General features: G+C 44.2%; 1 protein-coding gene across 1 annotated transcript; it reads right to left on the bottom strand.

Moving 5' to 3' along the window:
• Positions 1-8,037: 8,037 nt before the first annotated feature.
• gas1a (growth arrest-specific 1a) lies at positions 8,038-10,378 on the bottom strand. Its single transcript, XM_062543309.1, has one exon. The coding sequence runs from the start codon at positions 9,787-9,789 to the stop codon at positions 9,004-9,006; it is 786 nt and encodes a 261-aa protein (XP_062399293.1). The 5' UTR covers positions 9,790-10,378; the 3' UTR covers positions 8,038-9,003.
• Between the last annotated feature and the right edge of the window lie 6,040 nt (positions 10,379-16,418).

Raw genomic sequence — 16,418 nt, 5'->3', positions numbered from 1 at the left:
CACACACACGCACGCACACACACACACACACACACCATGCCATTTTACAGTTGTGATGATAATGAAATATCCTAGTAAAAAAAAGTCCCCTTCAGGTTATTGTAGAGCCACACAATGGCTCTCAACTCTACGCATTGCATTCATTACTTACTCGGAGGGCCCATTTGTGTTGGCTTTACAAAGCCACTTAAACTCATCCAGCAATTTAACATATTTATAACCTCTGACTCTCTCTCTCTCTCTCTCTCTCTCTCTCTCTCTCTCTCTCTCTCTCTCTTTCTCTCTCTCCCTTCAGACTGTACGGAGCTCCCACTGCAGGCCTGGGGTGCAGCAGCATTACCCCCCCCCCCCCCCCCCCCCCCCCCCCCCAGATGAAAAGAGAAAACATAAAGGAGGAAGTGAATGTGTGAAGGATGAATACTCTCAAGGCAACAACTGGGTGCAATTTGGCCCATGGCCCTCGAGGTCAGGTTAATAGAGTGACACCCCCGGCCCCCATTGAGTGGATGGGAGACTATTAACTCTTAACAACTCCCCGGCTTTGAGTGAGGTGGGGTGGGGGGTGGGTTCATTATTTATTCTCTCATAGCATTTCTTTCCTCTTTCGTCTTTTTTCTCCATCCTTTCATTCATTGAGGTTGTAGTGTGCCTGTTGCAGTGAGGTTATTGTCCCATTGATGTTTATTTTCTCTCTCTCTTTCTCCCTCTCTGTCTCTGTCTGTCTCTCTCTCTATCTCTTTCTCTCTCTCTCTCTATTAACACTCTCTTCGTTAATCATACCAAGGATTGTGAGTGCACTGATGTTGATCTTATTCATAAACTTCCACATAGACGTGTGGCCAAAAAACCTGTGGAGTTTTCTCGGATGACAAAAGGTTGATGGATTGTCCCCAGAGGATGGGGCAACTTTGGGGGTTGAAAGATTTTTTTACCCACCAGATAATCAAAGATTCATCTCGGTACAGCGAGTCCTTTTTTAGGAGAAACTTGACACTGGGCCCTGAAATGACCATTCCTCATCCTAGCAATAAACTGTTGAGCTTGGAGCCGTGTTGGGTCTGTGCGTTGTTTACGATGTCTTCGGCGCGGGCTGCATCGAATTCCTGTTCCCTCCGATACCCATAAACTGAGCCAGAGAGAGAGAGAGAGAGAGAGAGAGAGAGAGAGAGAGAGAGAGAGAGATGTAGAACATTCTCACAATTTATCTCACCCAGTTTGACCCTAACATGAGCTGGTCCAAAGTAACCCAGGAGGGAGACACAGATCACAGCGCTAGAGACAGCCATCTTGCATACAGCTGAGAATTGGTTAAAGGACCGAGCTTCTGACCCTCTAAACTGTGAGTGAACTGAGGGTCACAGAAGAGGCACTTTTGATCGTTTACTCTTTTGTTCAACAGATATCCTCACAGTGCAGGCAAAGACAACAACTCAAGATCTTAAGCGTTGTTGGAGTAGTTATGCGATCATATTGCCCTGAAAAACAGTGTGTATGAAAGACTGTGAGAGAGAAAATAGGGAGTGACACTTAGATAAAAAATGATATTTCACCCATTTGAGTTTCACCGGCTTTGCGCGAAGGAACACTCGAGTGTGTTTGAATACATCTTTAAACAGAGCTTCACAAATGTCAGTCCCAATTTACTTTGCGCATTGTGAGTGTCTTGGGGGAAAAGGATGGAGGGGGGGTTATCAATAAGAAATGAGAGGGGCATGTTTCTTTAAGACAAGACCATAAATCGCACTGGTCACCTCCTCCTTTTTTCGAAGAGGCTCGACGCAGACTGAGTTTCCCTTCTGGGTCAGTGGAGCCATTGAAGTTTTAATGGTCTGCCACGGCCGATTACACCACACAGCTGTCCTGGCACCGTGGAAATTAAGTTATGCCCCGTGTCAGCAAGTTTTGTGTTTTTCCCTCTCTTTCCCTTTCTCTCTCTCTCCCTCTCTCTCTCTCTGCCCCCTCTTCTCTTATAGCTAGCGGTCCCCTTCTCCTTCCCTGGAGAGGAGCGTCGAGGGGGTTGCCGTGACGGAGGGGGGTGGTGGGGGGGTTATTGTATTCTCTGTTGTAAATAGAACTAATGGCCGAGAGCCGTTCCCCAAAGTGGCTTTGTCCCTTCATGACTAGAGAGCTCCTTGACTGAGTTCACCACAACCCCCCTCCCCCTCTCTCGCCCCACCCCCTACTCGCACCAAACACACAAACAACCACACACCACATCATAGTCAAATCACTTTCTCTGGAAGCCGGCACTTCCCCCAAGACCCTATCTCATGGCATTCCCTCACACACTTTTCTCCTCACCCACACCCCCCCACCCTCTTCTGATTTGGCTCCTTGGAGCTGATACCCCCCCCCCCCCCCCCCCCCCCCCCCCCACACACACACATACACACCCTCCCCCTCCGCTGTGTTTTGGGGATCCTGCAGCGCCTTGCTCCACCCCCCCACCCCCCCACCCTCCTCCGCTCCGCTCCCCTCCACTCCAGCATTCTTGAGCTCTGGCTGTTTCTGCTTGTCTGTGGGAAGGTTTGTTTGTCTGTCCTGTGGTCTGTGGCGGTGAGGATGCCTTCGTCCTGTTTTTCGGAGGGTGTGAGAGGGCTTGGTGACAGCGTTGAGCGCGCCAGGGCTGTTAAAGCAAAAAAAAGAGAGCAGGAAGAGCATGGCACTGAAGAGCTTGGGCCCTTAACCCTTTGTGTGCCAATAAGTCTCCACACAAGGGCCATGTGCGTGTAAGCAGGGGGTCATTCAGGGTAAGGGCTGATGGCGTGAACTAGTTCATTTAAAGTCAGACCCTGTTTGGACATTTTGACTCATGTCTCAAGTGGATTCAAACTCCTCACCACATCATCCAGCCTCAAATAACTTGGCAACTCTTGCTATTGGTTACAAATGAAATTTAATAGCACGAGCATTATTGCAATGAGAGAAATGTTGCGGTGGCCTATATTTTTTAAGCTTATCACTCAACCAATTATTCTTCCATGGGTTAGCGCTTAGGAGGCTTATTCCTCAAGTTTTGTTTCGCACAATAGTCCACTTTCTCTCTCTCTCTCTCTCTCTCTCTCTCTCTCTCTCTCTCTCTCTCTCTCTCTCTCCGGGCATCCTCTTCACTCCCTTCGTCCACTTCAGCCCCTGCTGTTGAACCTGAGCCCCTGGTTACTCTCCTCTCTTCCCTCGCATTGCCTGTCATATGAATTATATGGCTGCAGCTTTTGAGAGCGGGGTGAAAAAAAAAACACATCTCAGTCCAGAGATCACCTCATTATTCGACCCTTTCTTTCTCTCTCTCTCCTCTCCTCTGGCTTTTGTGAAAACAGGCAGCCAGACTTCTCCTTCACCGGCAATTGTTCCCACCGCTGGGGCCTGATAGTGGCTGGGAAAAAAAGGGACTCTCCCCTCCCCCGCGTTATGCCGATTACTGGAGTATTGTGGACATAACTAGATCCTGGGAGAGTGTTGTGTTTAGCTGCCTTGAGTTACTTTATTCAGTGGGCCTTTTGGGGTCTCAAAGATGGAGCATGCTGAGCTGTTGATTTCTTTTTTTCTCTCTCTCTCTCTGAATCGGAGCTAAAAAGCATTGACTCCAAAGAGATGGCAGTAAACATGTTCAGCAGTTTAGGCATCTCCAACAGATCAGCTGATGGAGCATCTCAGATCAGGGTGAGATTCATTCACCGGACAATTGCATTGTGGTGTCAGCAGTGCAGTGACCAGAAGTTTAGTTCCCAAGGAACTCAACACAACACTGGAAGGCACTTTGGATAAATGTCCGCTAAATCTCTATATGCCCTGTGATTAGAGCTAATCACTTGGGAATACTTTAGGATAGGATTAGAACAGTATTTTCCATGCAGGGGAAGTTCCCTCAAACTTTTTAATTTAGAGGGGGGGGAGGGCCTTTAGTGGGATTTGTGTATTTTGTATTTGGATGCCCTTAATAACTGTGTATTGCATCCAGAGGAAACAATATAGCGCACATTAATAACAATGTGTATTACATATTAACAAATGTCTGGGCTGCTTCATTTCTTCATTTTCTTAATAATTAAAGTGCTTATGAGATAGATGTAAAGATATCAGACTTAACATGAGTAAACTGAACTTCCCCCGCATCAGGGTCATTGGTAGGACCCTTTTACCCTCCGTGTTTAGTCCCACTGTTGGCCCCATATTTGGGCTTTGTGAGCCTCTCCGTGTCCTCTCCCTCAGGTGAGAGTTCTTCCCCTTTGTGCGGGTGGTAATCCCACAGATCTGGACCCCTCCGGAGCCGACTGGGATTCAGGTCCTTTTACTCATTTCAAAGGGTTGTGAACTCACCAGAGGTCTGAGGTGATGGAATCAAAGTGGCAGCTCGGATCGGGCAGGGGGGGGAATGAAATCGGATTTGGAGCCTCAAGGCCACGGACTGGAGAAAGGAACAGTTTGAAAGAGAAATCCCAAAAATGACTACTCTCATTTTTAACAATTCAGTGGTTTTTACCTATTTTAGAAGTGAGCGAAAATGAAGGGGTAGTTGTGATTATAAATATGGACACAAATAAGGCCAGAATGAATGTGGCAGGGCTGTTCCTCTAACGACATGGTTTCCTTAGGGATACTGAATTCTTATTATCATTATAATAATTATTATTTTTTAATATCAGACAACTCTTTGACATTTGTGCTAATGAACGCAAGAAAAAAATGATTGAAAAAAAAAATAGGGCTCAAGAACCACTGAGGGCCCCTCTCTGCCAAACCTCATTCTGTCAAATTCCCAATGTTAACTTTAAAGGATTATTCCTAAATCCCATCAAATGAACTTTCCATCTCAGTGCGTGCTCCTTAGTTTCAGCCATACCAACTGTCCAGCCGTTTCTCCATCAATTACTAAGTAATGAGCCAATGAACGGAGGCCAAAAAACATATGCCGCGAAAGTAAAGGGGGGTAGTCTCACCTCATTGTGTGGGTCAGGAAAAAAAACCTCATAGGCCCTCTAAACAAACCAAGAGCTGCTTATCAATAGAGTCCATTAAGGAAGTAGGCAGGAGTCTGGGAATTATGATGTGGCGTTAAAATGAAAATCTGGCCCATGCTGAGCGGTCCTGTGTAGATTTTCCATATTTCAGCTTGGGAAAATGGTTTGCTACTCCCCGGCCCATGCCAGGAGTTAATTGAAAACATTTCATTGGGGAAAGTCAAGTTAGGGGTTAGACCTAAAAACTGCAATTCCTCATTATCTCAAAGAAGAAAAAAAAAGCAGTCATACATTTTTTCAAAGCTGGGTCACACTTTTTTAACTAACGGTGGGTCATTCGGTTGATGTGGTTTGCTGTATATATGTGTGTGTGTGTGTGTGTGTGTGTGTGTGTGTGTGTGTGTATGTGTGTGTGTATGTGTGTGCGTACATATATAGGTATACATATATATAGGTTTGTGTTTTGTGATTGACATTCTGCGAACTGGATGATGTTGCCTTTCTTTGTTTTTGTAAGCTGTTGGCCTAAGTAATCTCTGTAATTGGCCTGTCATCGGGTCCAGGAGTTTACTGCACATTTTTAGCCCTGAAACCCAATGGAGCTGGATATTATGGGCCCAGCGATGAGCAAGCCATTTGCAAAGTGCCAGATTCATTTTTTGAAATCGCTCTTCTTGTAGCACGCAGTCAGCCGTGCAAGTGGCGTTGAGCAAAGTGAGCTGCTAAGACAGACCATATGTTCATTTTGTGCAGCGCGAGAAGGGGAACAGAATCTGATGCCGATGCAGAGCAGCTCAGGCAGAATTGATGGCAAAGATACCTTTCACATTCAAAGACCTGGAACACAAACAGGCTCAACCGTTTTGTAAACCATGTTCACTCTACTATGCAATGATGGAGTGACCCCCTGCTACAGCAAAGAGAGGGAGGGAGAGTGTGGCTGTTTTCTTCTCCTTCCTTTCATTATTTCATTCTCTCTGCATTTCTTTGTGTCTTTCTTTTTTTCTTTTCGTGTGAGAAGGGGTGTTATGGCTGTGCCTTGTCCTTTGCTAAATCACACATCTTTGTACTTTCACAATAACTTCAGAGCATACTGGAATATACTAAATTACAGTTTGGGATTGTGTTAAAGTCAATGTTATCTGTTCTAGTCTCCTTGATGTTGGGGACGCCATCTTTCTTAACCCAGGTGCTGCATTGGAATTCATGTTTATTGATTATATTGGAATTCATATTTTGGTGTCACTTTTTTTTTTTTGTTCATGGCTCATTCAGCCTTCCTTCCCATAAAATCTCACACAACACACTTTTCTGAAGGAATCGAGTGAATAAAGGGAGAGAGAAAGAGAGAGAGAAAGAGAGAGAGAGAGCGAGCGAGAGAAAGGAAGGGAGATAAAGAGAATGGGGTCCTTCTTATAGGAGCATGCACAGGGGCTCCGTGGTGGAGAAGGGCCCTCACGGAGGGGTGTTGTGGACCCGGGGCCAGCAGATCGTTCCCACATGCTTCCCCGCGGCTTCGCACTGAAGAGGTGTCAGGGAGCCTGAAAGAATGAAGTGGCTGTGCATTGTGCGGCTGAACCATTATGTGCTTAGCATTACCATGACAAAAAGTGCCACTCGACTTCTCCTCGAATCATTCAGCTGGAGGGCCCTTGTCCCCGGCTCTAATAAAACATTTTGCAGCAATCACCACGATTTGAAAGTCCCGAACCGATTAAGAGAGGGACAGCGAGGCCTGGGTTTCACGAGTAAGAAGGGGGAGAAAAAAAAGGACAACATGGCGCAAAGTAATGTAGTGGCTATATACCAAACAAATAAGCAGACTAAAGCTATGAAAGAGAGCACACATCAGAGGATTCTCAGACCACAGTCCTCATCATGGATTTCTTCAGAGGGAAATGTTTTTCCACCAATCATCACTGTGACACATTATAAGAACATCTCCTATTGACCTCAGTGTAGCCGCATGGTAAATACTATGGCATTAGTGTTATGCTGACATTTAGACAACCGTTATAACAAAAATAATTCATGACATATTAGCATTTGCGGCACTCCGAACATTTGATACAAAATGGTCTTGAAATGTTGCACTTCTCCAGAGTTAAGTGAGGACAGACAAATCCCAAACTTTGGAAGCAAAGTGGTTGACGTGGCATTGTGCTCTGGCTATGTGCATACATCTCCTCTGCTAAGCTCATGTAGTGTGAACTCAAGAGCAGCATGGCGTTCCGTGGCCAGCGTTGTTCCTCACATGTTTAAATAACAATAAACCCCACTCTCCACAAACTGTTGGCTATTATTTGAAGGGGGACCCCTGTCTCGTGGGAAGGGGGAGGGGGAGTTGATTTATCCCAGACAGATGCGTTTGACAACAGCTAGTTAAATCAAGGCCCGCTTTATGGAGGTAGTTAATTATTAGTTCAGCTGCCCAGCTAGAAGCCAATCGTCCTGGCAATATCTTTACCATAATTCACCTCCACTGGAAAAATGATGTCAGCGAAAGTCACTACCACGAAGGGAGAGGGGATTTAAAAATGGACCCTTCAGAGAAAGAGCAGCGACTTCCCCTGAACATGGTTTAATGTGCTGCACGTATCAACAAGTGTGAGTGGCGGAATATCGAGAGCAATTGAACTATGTGTTCTGACACAACATAATCAATCTTCATTCTCTGTGTGCTACTGTCTGCCTTTAAAGGGTTAGCCGGGCTGTTGCTGTGGCAGCTATTTGTGATGATGGTGCTAAGTAAGGCCTTTGAGTAAACACAGTGATTGAAAAATAAATAAACTTCTGTCTGTCTTGGCCCTGTCGGCATGCGAAAACCCCAGGGAAAAGCCCTCCCTTTTGTGTCTAATGTTCTAAAAATATCCAAATGTCAAAGTTTATTCCTTCGGCAAACACTTCTATTTACAAAGTCAAGTGTATCAGCACTTAAAGCTGCTTACGGCACCCATTATTTATCTAAACTCTCTACAACTGAGGCGACTGTCTTTTTGAAGCAAGATTAGCCAAGATAACTGATCCACACCCGTCACTTCACAGAATATCCTTACAATAAAAACCGCAAACACAAAGATGGATTTCTGTAATTTCTCTTTTATGCCTTCTATAAAAGTACATCATTGAGGCAGTCATACAGTGGATTTAGACATTTCTACACAGTGAATAATTCATCTTTGATAACATAATTAAAAGATTCTCTGAAAATCTATATAATACACTGTACAGTATTTTTCAAAGGAAAATAATACATCAAATACCTACTTTCCCTTTACAACTGGAATACTTTTTAAAAAACCTTTCTCTTTCACTGTCTGGTACACTATGTGTGCAGTGATTCCTTTTTACAACATATATTTGTAGATGACTTTATTGTACCTTAAATTGATTTTTTAGTCTATCTGTATTTCATTCCAGCATTTAATATAGGCTACTAAAGAGATGTCACTTGGCCTCTCAAAAATCAAATGCAACTTTATATAAAAATACATCTTTTCTTTTTCTTTTAAAAACACCAGTCCCATATTGGCAGTGCACAGCTTTATGATTAAAACCTGCATTGATAAATCTCTATGTATCAAAATAAAATAATTTCTGCACACACTTGTCCCAGGCAACATTTGAAATCAGTGTGACAAATGCTCGCAACAAGCTTTATCTTACTTAGGACACAAACACTTAGATGACACAAACCTCTAATATACTTTAGGGCAGTAGTGTTAGACCAAGCTTAAGTATTTGGTAGCCACGTCGTTATTGCAATGTCAGACCATTTGCGTAAAAATAAATACTGTGACATACTGACAAGGCATGTTTCCCCTGGGCCAAAACAGTTAGGCCTACACGTGCATAGACAATCACAGAGTGTTGGGAGTTAACCCACCACGTTTACTCATAGAGCAACCAGTCTTAGATTGCTGACTTCGTTGTCTAGCACTACTCTTTGGAGCCGAACGCATCCGACAGTTGTTTGAAGACAAAAGAGAGTAACAGAGGACATATTTCCCCCTACAACAGTCTGAGCGAGTCATTCACTTGCCCATCAGAGAAACGGCAGAAGAACCAAGATGGATGCCACCAGAGTCAAAACACTCCGAGGACTCAGTGAGCAACCAGTGTCTCCAACATCGCTACTGGAAGGCTCGTCGGTATAGTATGGGTCTTCGTCGTCATACTCAGTTCCACTACCGCCCTCGTCATCTGCAGGTGGTGGTTCGAAGCACAGGTTTCTCATATTAACTTTAATGTACTCGCATATAGTCCTTTCGGTCCCGTCGCAAACGCAGGTATCCAAGCTTTGAGCCTTGGGTATCTTGCGCATGTGAGCAATCACATTTCGACAGGGGTTCGTACAGATTGCTCCACTGAAAAGTTTGCCACAGTGGAGTAAATAGTCACGCATGGCGTTTCGGCATTGGGGGTCTCTTTCGCATTGGCGCCGTGCTTCTGTGCACCCCATGTTGCTAGTTCTAGGCAGGCAAGGCTCGATAGCGCGTTTGGTCTTCCTGCATCTTTCATCATTGCCACAGCTACAGTCTTCCAGAGCCGGCCCGTTTCTGGTAAGATTGAGTTGCACTAGGGAAGAGATGCAGTGACTTGGACACTTCTTCCTCTGTCCGGTCAGAATGGGTTCACAGGCGTGTATATACTGGTCATATGCGTACAAACACTCTGCTTCATTTTGACAGTTCAAAATAGCCTGCCAGCATATTAATCGACGTCCATGGGTAGGCGAAGCTATACATAAATAGCTAAAAAAGATAACTATGCAGCCGAAGGGCCATAGATGTCTGTAGGCGCTCTGTGCCAAACCGGCCAAAGTTGCCATTGCGACGGCTGCAGGGTTGCGCTGAACGTCGAGCCCGTGTGACACATGCGTATGTTATAAATCCATTGAATCCATTCCAATCAAAGCCTTCCTCGATACAGTCTGCTGTTGAATCTGTTTACTTTTCCTGCTGGTAAATTCAGACAAAGTTATCCTCCTCCGTTGCACTTCTGGATAACGTGATAAACTCCGGCAATGCTCCACTGCGCGTCAAACACGAAAAGCAAGTACCAACAAATAGAGAGAAAAAATAAAACACAATCTGTACTTCACCAAACCACGGTAATGTGGCCTTGGTTATAAAGGCGTCTCATGGTCTTCAGTAGTCCTAGCTCGGCAGTCAGCGCCTCTAGCCAGGCAGCCCAAGTGCTGTCCTCCTCAGTCCTCCTCAAGTAGCCTACGGGACCGTGCACACTCCGATGCAAGTCAGGAGGACTAAAAAATCCCGATGCTCTCTCTTTGGTTTTAAAGAACCAACCTTACATGTAAACTAGGTTCGGTGGTATTGCTAATTATCCGTCATTAAGTAAGGACGGGAACGCAAACAAATAGTGTAGCAAAACAGCAACGCTTCTGGTTCGCATACTGGCCCCCTTTTCACTCTCTCATTTGTCTTTATCCACTCTACCCTCTTCCCGAAATTTTACGGGCTCCTATTGGTTCCACCATGTGTTGTTGTAAATCTCTACGTCGGTCATTGGGCGGGAATAAGGAGGTGGGGCGGTCTTAAGCGATGGCCCCTACAAAGTGAGAGGGGGAGAGCGGTAAAACTTTGAGAAAGAAAGTATAGGGCTGTGGTTCCTTCGCGATGCGCTGTCAGACTTTTACAGTGTCCCCCTACTCCTCTCTCCTTAAGATGCATGCAGTCTTCATCGAGAAAATCGTTCTTTTGATTTTAAACCATCAGTCAGGGATTTTGTCTGTATAGGCTACTGAGATTCCTTTTCATAGATTGTTTGATTAGGCTGTTGCTGAACTAGTGTTGATAAATCAAATGTATGTGGATACTGTGGGTATCACACATACAAGCTTACAGAGAACTGTAATTGTTTTACTTCCATTGCACAATGTAGGTTTTTAAATTAAGCAGGATTGAATTGTCAGTTAACCACACTGAAATGAACCTCAATTTATGCATCATATATAGCAGTTTATTTGATATATATTTGACTATTAGTGACAAGCTCCATCTTATTCTTACAGTGTATTCTGAACCTAGGCTATGTCTTGAAATCTCAGCATATTATGTTAAAAGTGACCAATCTCATTTCCTTGTCAATAGACAGAGCTAGTCATTGAGGTTAACACTGGAGGATAATCATCATTGAAAAAGGAGAAAATTAAGTAAGAACCTGATAGTAACCAGCACCGTTACTGTTTTTGTTCTACTGGCCGTCTCAGCCATTTCCCTCATATAGGCTACATACTTGCTGAAGTGTCATATTCAACAACTGGGAAAGACATCCACGGTCCGGAGCCATTTCTGCCATTTGCTCCATCTATTTGTTAAGCAAGAAGGGATTTGACTTCTGAAAATTATCCCCTCTGGCAAAGGGCCCTTTAGTTCAATAGAAAGCAACAATATGAGACAGCACCAAAGTCGGCCATCACAGACTGTCAATATGAATTGTGCCTGTGCACGTCAAAAGTATAGCTTGCACAAGTGAAAATTGATATCGTGCAAATTCGCACCGAACATAAAAAGGCTGTTTGCTGCAGACACTCTTGATAGGGGTTCAGGTGGCACAAAGGTGGGGGGTTGGTCTCGGTTTCAAACAGCGTTCTGATCTCAGGAATGTACCTTTAGGCCAAAGCAGAGAAGCTCCAGCGAAAACAATGCACTCAATGTCAGTTACGGATGGCCAAAGCTGACATTGTTGGGGCTTCCTTGAGATCGCACCAGTCCAAAATGATGAATGTACGGAATTCAATACTCTCCAACAGTCAATCAAGGGGCAAGTACTGAAGTCAACAACTTTAGATTGTGGACAACATTTGGGTCTTCATTGTTCAGTTATTTTTTGTAACACATTTCTCTGTTCTACAAATGGCTTGGTGTCGTTCATAAGTATTTGTTTAAATTTTTTGGGGGAAAAAAAGAGTGTCAGTATATTCTCTGACTTCAAGAAATGGGTTGGAGTTCAGAGAAACACTTACACAAGAAAACTATTTTCTTTGGCAGCTTAAGGGTGTATATACCAGATGTGTCTAATAAGAAAGCTGTATGCCATTACTTTGATGGAGCCATTAAATGTGTGTTCATACAGCAATGATGCAATTAAAGGACAAACACGATGAAGTCACTTACATTAAAAATCTCCCCTGCTGATAATGAAAAAGAAATGTTTATTTCAAGAAGTTCTGTAGTCTTGACTTTATAAATATCGTTCCTTAGCACTCCTTGGCAAGCCAAAGGTTTGATGTCCGTTGGAGTGGAGCCTATTTTGTTTTTGGGCTATTTTGAGGAATGGAACCACTTAAATGTAAATTATTGAATATAGCGGGGATCTTTTTTTTTTTTTCAACACAGGATTGAAGGAGAGCCTTTCCCTCATTTCATCTAGTTTCTGAGGACTTTTAGAAAAGAATAGAAGATTGGACCAGATGTTTTCCCCCTATGAATCACTTGTAGTAAATATTGTTACCAAGAAATTACATTGTAATTGTACCAATATATCTCAATTTGGATATTTTCATTAATAACAATAAATATTAAGATTTATATAGAGGTGCAGAAGCATGTAGGGTGTTTGCAAATATATACCAACAAGTACTAAAGGAGGATATTTCCAAAGACCTATTAATCAATAATATGTGGTGTTGCATGGTTATAATGGTCGTCAAATGTTTTTCATATACATACAAGGATTTTGTGTCTTTTGTGTGTGTTTAGTATTTACATTACAATTGTTTTTTGATCACTCTCTCTATCTCTTTCTTTCACACACCCACATAAACACGCCCTATTTGTGTATGTTTGTGAAAGAAAGTATTTGAATACAGGAAATGAGACTACAGGAACTATCCATTTATATGGATATGGAACTTCCTTTTTGGAACGCTTAGGGAAATAGATAATGAAGCGAAATGATAAGTTAATTGAAAACTTGCCATAATTTGGAAGTCCTGTTTTTCTGGAGCATTTCCTGTCATATACATTCTCTCTCTCTCTCTCTCTCTCTCTCTCTCTCTCTCTCTCTCTCTCTCTCTCTCTCTCTCTCTCTCCCTTCCTCTCTGGAGAGGATGTGTTTATTTAATTCTCACTTTGGGGTTCCCAGAAGCTGCCATTCGTTGTTTAATTGACTGTGGGGGCAAGTGAAGGGAGCGTAGGCCAGCTCCTTTTTTTTGATGCCATTGTCCTTAGAGGAGCAACCCTGATGTTTGAAGTCACTGATCCATTGAAAAGGCTCTGTGTCCTGAGGCTATGGAGATCAGTGCTGATCAGCTCAACTGAGGATTCCCACAGCTATTAGATTTACTAACAAACCTTTAGAGAGAGAGAGACTTCAGTCGCCATTGTTCTCCTGTTATCCTTTATCACAACACCTTGAGCACTGAGGTCACTAGTAGCCCAGTAGCCTAAACTGCCCTCCAATATATGGCACAAATTGAGTATGTACATGAGTTGTAAAGTTGATGTATGAACTAGGATTTAAGGAGACGTCAAACTGGAGGTGTATTACATGTTTTGCTAAGCGCTCACAGTAGACTCTTTATCTGAATCGTTTCTTATAATGATGGGGTCATGTACGGAGACTTTAGCTTTTAATGTCTCAACTGACTGCCATCCATGACGAGAGACTCCACTACACACTTGAGTCATGCGAGGCAGAGGGGGCAAAAAAAAAGGGAACAGAAGAAAACATTCTTTGAGCTTTTCCCAGAGCAAGTCATTAATGTGCTCTCCACACTTCTCCGTCCCCAAGGTTCATGCTATCGAAATGATATGCTTGTCCTTCCTCGTGGAGAGAGAGACAGCTGCAGTTGGTCTCAGCGCGGATCCGTCCTCCTGCAGCTGTTGGTCCTGGTATGGGTGTCTAATCAAGCTGTTAATGTCAGTGTGCGCAGGCAGGATTGATATGCCCATTCAGCTTGTTGGGGCTATTTCCTGTATTTCCTGAGGCTTTAATATAAGGGCTTCCAATCTCACTCCAGCTCAGGAATAAGAGATTTAATATAACCAGCTGGGTTAGCAATTAGATAGCCATGTAGCAACAGGCTAAAGAGTACCTCTGAAAATGCATGGCCTTGGATAATGCTTTTTTTTTTTTTTTTTTTTGATAATATAGCTTAACGCAAACATTCTTAACTTACTGTCCAAAGTGGTCCCTAGCTGACGTGAGAGTATTTCCTCAGTCTGTATCCTATCGAGCTGTTGTACCGATGAATCAAGTGCCGACTCAATCGAACTGTTTTGTTTTACAGTGCAGTGGTGAGGACCGTTGGGGCATCTTTTTCCCCGGGTTATGAGACAGTGGGTAGGGAGCAGATGACCTGCTGAGTGTGCTTGAGACTCGGGGGCACGTCAAACCCACCAGCTGTTACAACACATGAGAGTGCGCCTTGCCATCCTACAGAGGAGCCTATTTATACAGGCCCGAGGTCCTGTCATACCACCGCCAATGAGCAAATACCATAAGCGCACATGGCCAATAAAGACGTTTCCCTTCACAGACATGTGACCTTAATCCACTAAACATGGTACACAGCAAGAAAGAATTTAACAACAGAAGACACAACAAAGCAGAACTGTAAAATCAGTTTCACCACAAAGCATTCCGCATGCCAGATCTGTTGTGAATCAGGCTTTTGCTGTGTTATGCCTTTCTCAATTAAGTGACATTTGGCCATCAGACATCAGTCAGCAGCTTATGTCTTCAATATTGTATATGACTGATTAGGATCTAAGAGTAAACCCACAAATATGAAATGGCGACTACAAGAACTACTGACTGTGCAAAAAGTATCTGGCTATAGGGCACTGGCTTATTAGTTGGATTACTTTCAGTTCTGTCTAATTCCTTCATCGACCTAATTTATGGGACAGAGAGGTATGACCCAAGATGTAGAAGCTGACCATATACACCCACACTGAAATGAATTCCAGACGTGATCTTAGACAGAGCTCCTCCACGATATCTAATGGGGGAAAATATATGCTTTAATCACACCCCACTCACCAAACACACCTCTCATTATGTTTATCACTGGCTTCCAGAGGTTCTTTGATAAGACCCACATGAAGTAGATGTGTGACATGTGTGGCTATCTGGAGAAGCATGGAAAAATCACAGTGGAAGTATGCGGTCACTCTAAGTACCGTGGCATTTGGACTCTTGTGGCTGAGAAGAAAAAAAAACAAAAAAAGCTTGTATGTAGAACTGGCAGTTGTCCAGGGGCCCATCACCAATTAGTGAGATTTGGGCTAAAGAAAGCACACAAGTCGCTGATAAGCCAGCCTAGACTACCTCCCATTCCTCTGCCCTTTCGGCTCGCTATACGGCCAGCGCTCGGTTACGGAGAGACTCAGACGGCTCAGCGGGCGAGGGAGGGCAAGGCGAAGCCCTGGTGTGTTCCACGCAGTTGGCGCGTTCCTGAAACCGTGGCGACCGGAGGCCACTTCACGCGAGCGTAAACTGTGTATTTAAAAAGCCGTCATTGTGGGACTAACACTGACCGGAGCTGTAGGTTGTTAGAATAACTGAATGACACAATGGTTTCTTCTCTAAATAAACAGATGTGGGAAGGTTGTTAAAACTTGAGTCTCTTTTTTTTCCCTCTCCCTCTCCTTCTCCCTCTCTCTCTCCCTCTCTCTCTCTCTCTCTCTCTCTCTCTCTTTCCTTTCCTGCGATCCCATCTGTGAGTGCTTTTACTCTTTTTCCCCTCCCCTCTTCCTCCCAGTCTTGCTCCCCACTCCAGAAGTGTGGGCCTGTTTCTTGGCGGAGCGGAGCAGAGCGGAGCAGAGCAGCTGGTGAGCACAGACTGCCCTCTATTCCTGCCCCTCCAGTGAGATGATATCTGCCATCTACTCAGGCCCCTTAATTGCATGTCATTCCGGACTCCTGGAAGGAGAGAGCAGTAACTACTCCCCCCCCCTCACACACACACACACACACACATATATGCACACACACACACACGCACAACATCCCCCCCAGTCCTCCCACGGTCAGCACTCAACAGCAGCGGCTGCACATGCGGAGGAAATAGGGTTCCCTTCACATCAGACCCCCCCCCCCCCCCCCCCACACACACACACCCCGGCATCACATCCTCAGCACCAGATTAGGCTGGCGTTTACTTCCCATTATGGCTGGGCTTTTTATAAAGTACCCTACAAATTACTGAGGGAAAGAGCTGGGAATGAACTAAAGGCCATCCTCTCCTGGGGTCTGGGAAGATGAACTAGCTGTGGGATTGGGGAGATTTATCTTAGCCTTTAGCAGTCCAACATAATGGAAGTTTGTGCAGATATATATATATATATATATTTATATATATATATATATAGTGCGTATATACTGTGTTTGATACGCCATTGTGTGTGTGTGTGTGTGTGTGTGTGTGTGTGTGTGTGTGTGATGCAACATTCACATTTTGCATAAAAGGAGAAGATTCCTGATTTGAAT

Source organism: Sardina pilchardus, chromosome 8, assembly GCF_963854185.1.
Source record: "Sardina pilchardus chromosome 8, fSarPil1.1, whole genome shotgun sequence".
Lineage (NCBI taxonomy): Eukaryota > Metazoa > Chordata > Actinopteri > Clupeiformes > Clupeidae > Sardina > Sardina pilchardus.
Note: the sequence above shows the minus strand (reverse complement) of the source record. Positions and strands in the feature narration are given on the sequence as shown.